The 9,486-nt window shown below is 38.0% G+C and overlaps 2 protein-coding genes across 2 annotated transcripts; both read left to right on the top strand.

The window, feature by feature from the left end:
* The first annotated feature begins 251 nt into the window (after positions 1-251).
* On the top strand, positions 252-3,505 carry LOC128025001 (atypical chemokine receptor 2-like). The gene has a single exon (XM_052610946.1). It carries the CDS (start codon positions 418-420, stop codon positions 1,504-1,506), a length of 1,089 nt encoding a protein of 362 aa, XP_052466906.1. The 5' UTR covers positions 252-417; the 3' UTR covers positions 1,507-3,505.
* A 942-nt stretch (positions 3,506-4,447) lies between these two features.
* Positions 4,448-6,780, top strand: LOC128024994 (5-beta-cholestane-3-alpha,7-alpha-diol 12-alpha-hydroxylase-like). Its single transcript, XM_052610932.1, has one exon. The coding sequence runs from the start codon at positions 4,509-4,511 to the stop codon at positions 6,039-6,041; it is 1,533 nt and encodes a 510-aa protein (XP_052466892.1). The 5' UTR covers positions 4,448-4,508; the 3' UTR covers positions 6,042-6,780.
* Positions 6,781-9,486: the final 2,706 nt, after the last annotated feature.

Genomic DNA, 9,486 nt, shown 5'->3' with positions numbered 1-9,486 from the left:
CCCCCAGAACGTGATTTCTCCAGAGAGGGGTCAGAGTCAATATGCTGTGTAAGGGGGCCAGAAAGTGTTTGTGTCAGAGAGTAAAATGCTCTTTTCCTGCCCCTCCCAATGCTCAGCCAAGCATATTTCCTCTCTTATTGTTGATAAAGGTCTACCCCAAAAAAGTGCTTTTGCACAGAAGACTTCTCTGATTGACCGAAAAGTTCAGGTGGTGATCACTGCATACTAAGTTTTTGTCCATGCTTTTTGTTTTGTTTCTTGGAACTGGGATTTTCCAGAAGAATGAAATGAATAACGCTTAAGGGCAAGTGTCCCAGGGTTTTGGGCTGATGTGGGAGTACATTCTTAAGTAAAAGGGAACTGATACTCTCTCAGTAACAAAAATTAGCAACAACGACTCTGAGCTGATTCAAAACCATGGATGCATTAAACACAGAGGACAACGGCTATGAGGACTATTATAATTCTGAAGAACTTGAGGAATTTGGGGTCTGCAAGAAGACACATGTAAAGGAATTCAGCCGTGTGTTTCTACCGGTGTTCTATTCCATCACCTGTGCATTGAGCATTATTACGAATTTTACTCTTCTTACATTGTTTATCAAATACAAAACTCTGAGGAAGGTGTTGCCTCTGCACATGGTCAAATCAGATATTCTTTTCACACTTAGCCTTCCCTTCTGGGCAGTGTATGCCAGCAGCGAGTGGATCTTTGGTGATCAAATCTGTAAGGCAGTCTCATTGGTTTACATGGTGAGTTTGTATAGCAGCAACCTGTTTGTTGCTAGTCTGAGCTTGCAGAGGTTTATGGACATGGCATGTGTTGTTTCTACCACCAGCATCTTCAACAATCCCAAGAGGAACACTGTTATGTGCGTTTTGGTCTGGCTTTTCTCAATTTTGGCAGCAGCTGCTCACATCAGCTTTGTTGGGACTCAGAAGTTCCACGAAGCGTTCATTTGCACTTATCACTTTAACGATAACATCGGCTGGGAAATCTACACAAGATTTCAGATGAACATAATTGGGTTCATCGTACCGTTCCTGGTGCTTCTGTTTTGTTCCATCAGACTATCCTGTGTTGCTGAGGTGAAGAGAACGTTTACGGTGTTCAGACATGAAACTGGATTCACCCTCGTGTTTTTTCTCATCTGGTTCCCCTACAGCGTTGTAATTTTCCTGCATACTTTGCAAGACCTCCACATTTTTTATGCTTGTACCATTAACATACACTTTGACTTTGCTATTCATGTGACAGAATGTATTGCTTTCATGCATGTTTTCATCAATCCTGTTTTGTTCGTTTTTTTTAACAAAAAAGTCTGGAGACGACTCAGAAATGCCTGCAAAACCCCAAGGGAGTATCTGCTGGAGGAATCCAACAGTTCAACAGTTATGTCAAGTCAGGAGGGAGCTATAGAGCTGAAGGCAGTTCAGCGATATCAAGCTCATGACCTGAGCATGAGTGGTGAACAACCTAATAATTTCTTACCTGAGCTCATGTAAAAGCTTTGTTTCGTTTATCGCAGTTTAGTAGTTAGGCCAACAATGCTGTTTATACTTCATTAATCTCTTAGGTTTATTTTGGTCTTACCCCAACATTCTTTTCATAAAGATAACAGTAGCCTTGACCCTTCACAATTAACATTAGAACTTAGAGCCTATTAAACAATGCTCAATGGATATTTTGATCTTTTTGCTTTTATCTTCAGGAGCTTCAGTGAAGCTGGGATAGATGTGATATGTTTTGATATCAGAATCAAAAAGAGTTTTATTGCCAAGTGTGGCACACAAGGATAAAAAAAAAAAACATAATATATATAAGATGAAAGGGGGGGGTTGGACTAAGTGAAATAAGCGATTTTCTAAAAAAAAAAAAGGTTTATTGTTTAGTCACGAATTGCTGAAGATCCAGTTAGTCTAAATTTTATTAAAAAAAGATTAGACAAACTGCACTGTTCCATACAAAAAAAATAACAAAAAAAAAAACTTTTTGTTAGATTTAACAAAATATATGATACTCTACCAGGGATGTCAAACTCATGTATGGCCGGAGCCCTGCAGAGTTTTGTTTTGAACCCTGCTCCAACACACACAACATGTTGCTTTCAAATAAACCTGAAGGATTTGTTGGTGTTTAATTAGGGCTGAATCTAAACTCTGCAGGGCTCCAGCGGCTGCTTCATATGAGTAATATTTTGCTTATTGTATGTTAGCAGTTTTATGCAGCGCATATTATTATTATTTGGTCTTATCACTAAAAATTACAATGGAAGGTCAAATTCAGCCTTTGTATGTTTAATGGTTATGTGTCTCATAGCAAAAAAGAAGAACAAAAAAAAAACTTATATCGATAATGCAAGGTTCTAGGCCTATTTAAGTGTTAACTCTCTGGCTCAATCTGTCTTTTTTATCAGCTGTTTTATCAGAACTTAAAGTGGCAATCATTAGGGGCTAAAAAAGTCTAAAAGAGTGTTTTTAGCATAGATATACAGTAATGGTGAATTTTTGAGGAGCTACAATTTCTATAATTGTAATTGTCATGTTTTCAATAGTGACAAAGGTTTAGAGAAGATGTGTTGCAACACCCCCCTTTCACACATAATTGATAACTCTACTCACTTCCACAAATTCTTTCATTTTTATCGATGAACTGGACTGACTCACCCGACTTAGTGTCCAGACTCCTTAACAGACTCGTTTGTGTGTGTGTGTGTGTGTGTCTGTGTGCCCTATGACCCGAGTAGCAGTAGTTTTTTACTGCCAAAAGAGTATTTGCGCTGTTGCTAGCCATTAGTAAATTTTTATTGAAAGATAAATAAAGAGTTTCTCTGATGGTTCATTGGAGGACTGAACAGTGGTCAGGTGGGTAGAGGTCAAAGCTGTGCATTCTGTCCACACGCAGTGTCAGTACATGAGACGAGATCGAGAGCAGACATTGGTCAAGATCTCACTCATAGCCCATGACAGACACAGTTTAGAGCCTATAGGCAGTGGTAGTAGTGTTTCTCAAGTGAACTGGAGACATATAGTTCATGACATTCATAGAGTCCTCCACCCATCATGATTTATTGTGCAAGGGAGGCAAAGTCTTACTAAATAAGGCATTCATTTATGACCTGTTTTAGTGTTTAAAAATATACGCCAGCTAACTGGGCTCAGTCATAAAGACACACAACATCTCTTTATACAGATGTTTTATAGTGTTACCTGTTGTTCCAACTTGAAAGCCTCGTGAAGACACAGCTCCTTGTAATCCCAGCCAACCCATCATCTGACCACAACATCACTTTACAACGGTGTCCTACAACATTAAAGCAAACCAGGACAACCAGGAGCCTGGGCTAGTGTTTGCTGAACAGTAAACATTGTATTATTTTTTTAGTAATTTTGCAGAGATTTATAAGTATTTGTAAGGCACTGTAATAATGAGAATATGGTTGACTCTTAATGAATTGCTTGTGTTGTTCCTCAATTAAAAGTCACTTTACATAAAGACCTGACTAATGTGAATATTATGCAATAAATAAATAAATCTCAACAGTGTTTGAAATCATGGGAGAGTTCATTCTGAATATTTCACATCACTGACATTTAGCTAATAAATTACTTTACCTAACCCTAACCCTAACCCTAGCCCTATATTACAAAATATAATCAAACTCAATATTTAGGACAATTGAACAATTCAAATTTTTACTAAACTATACTGAGTAATTCAACTTATTTGTTATTACTCTGTTAAATTTGTTAAATTAGCTCATGAATGTATATGTTTTTTGTACTTACAATTTCAATCCTGTTTTGAACACACTTTAGTTTGGGAGGAAAATCTCATTAACTAACCATTTAACTACGAATTTAGCCAGAATAAAGATCTAATTAGCTGCTTATTAATAAACAAGTTGTTAAGTTTTGGGTAAGACCTAACATATGGTCATACAGAATAAGACATTAAATATGTGCTTTATAAGTTCTAATAAACAGTCCATATGCTATTTATATTCATGATAATAAGCAAATAGTTAATTATGAAAAATAGCCCCTATCTAGTGTTACCCCTGTTTTTGATTTTCACAGACCATTTAAAAAATAAATATAGCATTTGTTTGAAAAAAAATAAATGATTATATTTATAAATTATAGATTTTTTATACCATGATTTCTTTTTTTCCTCAATTAGAGAAGCCCTGATTTAAACATTATGGCAATCTAATAATATGATTAATCTAACATTTCATGCTGTTCATAAGTGTCATAAGCAAAATGTTACATAACTTATCTGAATAGCGTCAACTAAAATAGAGCACAAAAAAGGACATAATTACAAAGATGGTAAGTACAGACACAAAAACAATATACTAAAGAAACTTGAGAGTCCCTGACAGTCATTTCCTGTACTGGATGAAGTCACATGATGAAAGCAGGGGTTGGGCATAAACAGCTGCCAAGAAAGAGGAAATGACAAACAGAGCAGAGTTCAGCGAAGAGAACGCTGAAAAAGGAACATGGACAACCTCTTCCAGATCCTGCTTGCTCTATTCATCTCTGTCATAGGTGCGCTCTACCTTCTGGGGTCATTTCGCCGCAGACGAGCCGGAGAACCCCCTCTAGATAAGGGCCCTATTCCATGGCTTGGTCATGTGCTGGAATTCAGAAAGGACACGGCCAAATTCCTGCAGAGGATGAAGGAAAAACATGGAGATATTTTCACAGTGCAGCTGGGAGGCTTTTATTTCCATTTTATCACAGATCCATTCTCCTTTGGCTCTGTGGTCAAAGAGGCCAGAACAAAGCTGGACTTTACTAAATTTGCAGAACAACTGGTTGCGAGAGTATTTGGCTATAAATCCATAGGAAACGGCCACAAGTTTCTCCAGGCATCAAGTACCAGACATCTCATGGGAGATGGTCTGGTCGTCATGACTCAGGCCATGATGTACAATCTTCAGAATTTGATGCTCCACAGTGTTGGATCTGGAGATGACCAGAAATGGCAAGAAACTGGACTCTTTGCATACAGCTACAATATTGTGTTTCGTGCTGGGTATCTGGCTCTGTTTGGGAACGAGTCTGTCAAAAGTACAGGAAATTTGGACAAAGCAAAGGAAATCGACCGGCAGCATTCGAACGAACTTTTCAAGGAATTCAGAAAATATGATCAGTTATTCCCGAATCTGGCTTATGGTGTCCTGGGACCCAGCGAGAAGATGGAGGTCGAGCGTTTGAAAAGGCTGTTCTGGAGCACGCTTTCAGTAGAGAAGATGAGATCCAGAGACAACATCAGCGGCTGGGTCAGTGAGCAGCAACAGATGAGAGACGAACACGGCATGCAGGAGTTCATGCAGGATCGATACATGTTTCTGCTTCTGTGGGCCTCTCAGGGAAACACGGGTCCTGCTGCATTCTGGCTGCTCTTGTATCTGATGAAGCACCCTGACGCAATGAACGCCGTTAAGAAAGAAGTCGAGGAGATTCTGAAAGAAACGGGACAGGAGGTGAAACGAGACGGGCCGCTGATTGACCTGACTAGGGACATGCTCCTTAAAACTCCCATCCTAGACAGCGCAGTCGAGGAGACCCTCCGTCTGACAGCTGCCCCGGTCCTTACAAGAGCTGTTTTGCAGGATATGACCATCAACATGGCCAGCGGACAAGAGTACAAGATCCGTAAGGGTGACAGAGTGGCGGTTTTCCCCTACACAGCTGTTCAGGTAGACCCAGAAGTTTACCCAGATCCCTACACCTTCAAGTACGACCGTTTTCTCACACCAGATGGAAGCAAAAAGACTGATTTCTACAAGGGTGGAAAGAAACTCAAGTACTACAACATGCCTTGGGGAGCAGGAACCACTATGTGTCCAGGAAGATTCTTTGCCACAAATGAGCTGAAGCAGTTTGTCTTTCTCATGTTGTCCTACTTTGACTTTGAGTTGAGCAATCTGAATGAAGAGATTCCAGGTATTGATATCAGACGCTGGGGCTTTGGCTCCATGCAGCCAAATAAAGAAGTCCAATTTAGATACAGACTTAGATATTAAAATGTGTCCTGTTAATGTTGTTCCATGATCTCATACACTAATTACGGATACACATTAAGTTATTAGGCAATATTCCTCAATGAAAGCTAAAGCTTTAAAACTGACATGCTCACATTTCCTGTGCATTATATTTTTTTTATCTCACAACCTGAATGTCTCAACAGTTCAGTGAGCTTTCATTTACTCTGTGTTACCCAAAGACTGTATCTACGCAAAGAAAAGAAATCATACAGCCGGAACAATATATTTTAAAAAAGGTAATTTTGTGCACAATAAATCTATATATTTTTTTAAATATCTACACATTGTGTCATATATATATATATATATATATATATATATATATATATATATATATATATATATATATATATATATATATATATATATTCTGAACTGGGGAAAAGACTTATATAGATATTAATCTCCTTCTCTTTTTGTTGTTCTTTATTGTGATTCTGAACTGGGGAAAAGACTTATATAGATATTAATCTCTTTGTATTTTTGTTGTTCTTTATTGTGATTCTGAACTGGGGAAAAGACTGATATAGATATTAATCTCCTTCTCTTTTTGTTGTTCTTTATTGTGATTCTGAACTGGGGAAAAGACTGTTATACTAAAGGGTCAACTTTATTGTTTTAAACTTTGCACCAAATAACTCTGTAACATAAAAGTTCAATCTGGAAGGTCTGGAAATAGTTGAATATAGTGGTCAAATAAAACATTGGTTCTGTAAAACCTCATTTACTTAATTTATCAGAGATACATTTTCATATTATTGTTAAAGGTGCTGTATGTAAGAGTTTGACTCTACTAAAGCATAAAAATACCATAATATGTTTGCAGATATTTATGGAACATGCTAAGTTAACATAATTGTTTATCTGAAAAACAATGCTAAAGTCAGTTATTCTCCTTTGAAAATGTGTGCTCCGGGCCAGAATGTCAGAATCTTTATTTTGGTTTGTGAAACCTGCCCACTGCCAGTTTACCCAATTGTATTTTAGCACCTCTGGCTGCCAGTTGGCAGGAAACACAGCATATTCATATATATATTTCATTCATCGTCAGTGTCATTTCATTAATTGTCTAGTTCCTGTTTGTGTTGTCAATCTGGCAACCTGTGTGTTTCAAGTCTGAGGAGCAGGGGCCAGGTGAAAAAAAAACACTCTCCAATATTTAGAATTTGGACTGCAACCTAGTAAAATCATTCTGCGTCAATTGTGTCAAAATTATACCTGACTATTTTCATATAGTTTTAGATGACAAAAACTGATGACATTTAGTCTAGTTTGAGTCAATCGAAACTGTATTTTAGTCTCTTCTTAGCAATGCAATTCTATTTAACCCAATCAATATAGTACCTAGTAGTATAGACGAAAACAAAATATTATTAACCCATTTCAAACTAGGTTATCTTATTATATTATTGTTACCTTATAGACTTAAGACTTTGATTTGAATTAACAACATTTATTTTATCAACCAAATATGTTCACAGTATACACACATCGGTCCCTTTCTCTGTGTCAGACTTAAGCCCCTTTCACACTGCGATTCCCAGTGGTGTAGATCCCAGCACTCATGTCTTACTGAGTTTCGGTTTCGTGTCGGGGACCGAACACTCGCGCATGTTCACTCTTGTTTGTTGTGGTAGCGTGCGGTCTCTTTTGTCTTGTGCTGTCGCACGCAGCTTAGTTTTTGCTGGCTGCGTGCTTTCTTGTGTGAACACGCGGTTTATGAGCTTGCTCATTATAGCTGCTTGTTTGTCTAATTCAAGCACATTGCGATTGGTTTGCTGGCCATGTGCTTGTGTTTTTGTTTTGTGTGAGCACATGGCTTTTGTCTTAGTTCCTATGTGCCATGTGCTCTAATCCATTTTCTTGACCCCACCCATCTTGTAACCTGGTTATTGATGTAATTCTCCCCACATGTGTTCCCTCGTTACCCTCCTCATTAGCTGTCTATTTATTGTCCTTGTGTTTGCAATCTGGTTGCTAGTTCGTTGTTGAATATTGGTCTTTGCTTATCGTGCCTTGCCTTGTCAGTCCAGATTTGTCTGTTTCTCCTATGGGGTAGTTTTTGTTTGTATATTTTATGATTACTTTTAAAGAGCCCTTCTCTCTGCATCATTGAGTCCTCACCTCATCCCTCTACCCGAACCCTGACAGCATGATAATGTGTGTCATCACTACGGCACACCCTTTATGGCATTGGTTCTGGCTTTTGTTCACAGAGAACTCATAACAGGGATTGAGCCCGCCAATGTTACTAGGTCGTCAACTAGTGATGGGAAGTCTGGATCATTTTACTGACTTGGTCCTTTGAATCTGATTCAGCAAAATAAACAAATATTTTTTCTAGTAATTTATTTCATTTCGTTCATTTAAGCAAAATGTAATAAAAATGTTACGCAACTTCCCTAACACATCTGGTACTTACAAACATTGATCACACTACAAACAATACAAAACTATAATGCTGTAAGAAACAGAAAAGATTAAATCATTATTTACCTGGGTCTTTAGCCTATGATTAGCTCCCCTCACCTCTTATAGTCTTAAGTCTAATGGTTTGCATCATTCCTTCATCACATGACAGCGTCATAAACTAAACCTATGTTTATGTTAGTTCATCTATCCAGTCATCAGGTTTGAGTCGTTCCTTCATCATGTGACAGTCATGTGAACTACTCATCACTCTCCCCAACCCCACATTCCCAGAATAAATCCCAGGATGTGTTTGCATTCCCACAGAACACAATCTGGCAATGTTCCGGCAGTTTTCTGGGTCCAACGTGCAGTGTGAAAGGTGCTTTAGCTTTGTTTGATGTCATATTCTAAATAATTCCATTAGTGGGGCTTGAAGAAATGATGTTGCCTCCTCTGCACAGTTTGACCTATAATGCAGCCCCTGAAGTGAGACAGAAAACAAAAATACTGCAAAATAATAACAATAACATGACTAACCAAGACGTTTCATCTACTTTTGGTCAACTAAAATGAAGTGACATTTCAGCAGTTTTTATTTTGTAAACCACATTTAGTGACATTTTTTTGTTAACAATATTGCATTTTACATTTAATTATAGTCATCGTCACATGACCAGCATTTATCTTGCATCTCATCTCGTTTTTCGTCACATGATAAAGGTTCGTTGATGATGATATTTAGTCATAATTTTCATTGATGAAAGCAGCACTACTGTCATGTAGGACTTTTCACAGCATTTTGTGACAGGATACACAGACAGCATTGTCTGTATGCACGTACAAATAATTAAATGCACTCGAAGACTGTGCACTTCTACTTGCCTGTTGACACTGTGTTTGCCCTGTTTTTAAAATAAAGCTGTGCTGGCTTCACTTCACCTCCTTGCAAGTGTATAGCCCAGTAGTGTATCCAGAAAAATGACTCTGGGTGTGCCACATTTATTGTCAGATT

Source organism: Carassius gibelio, chromosome A2, assembly GCF_023724105.1.
Source record: "Carassius gibelio isolate Cgi1373 ecotype wild population from Czech Republic chromosome A2, carGib1.2-hapl.c, whole genome shotgun sequence".
In the NCBI taxonomy this organism is placed as follows: Eukaryota; Metazoa; Chordata; class Actinopteri; order Cypriniformes; family Cyprinidae; genus Carassius; species Carassius gibelio.
This window is presented reverse-complemented; position numbering and strand designations above follow the sequence as displayed.

Bases quoted from the DNA above. Each gene is read 5' to 3' on its own strand.
- LOC128025001 (XM_052610946.1), top strand. From the start codon at position 418: ATGGATGCATTAAACACAGAGGACAACGGCTATGAGGACTATTATAAT.
- LOC128024994 (XM_052610932.1), top strand. From the start codon at position 4,509: ATGGACAACCTCTTCCAGATCCTGCTTGCTCTATTCATCTCTGTCATA.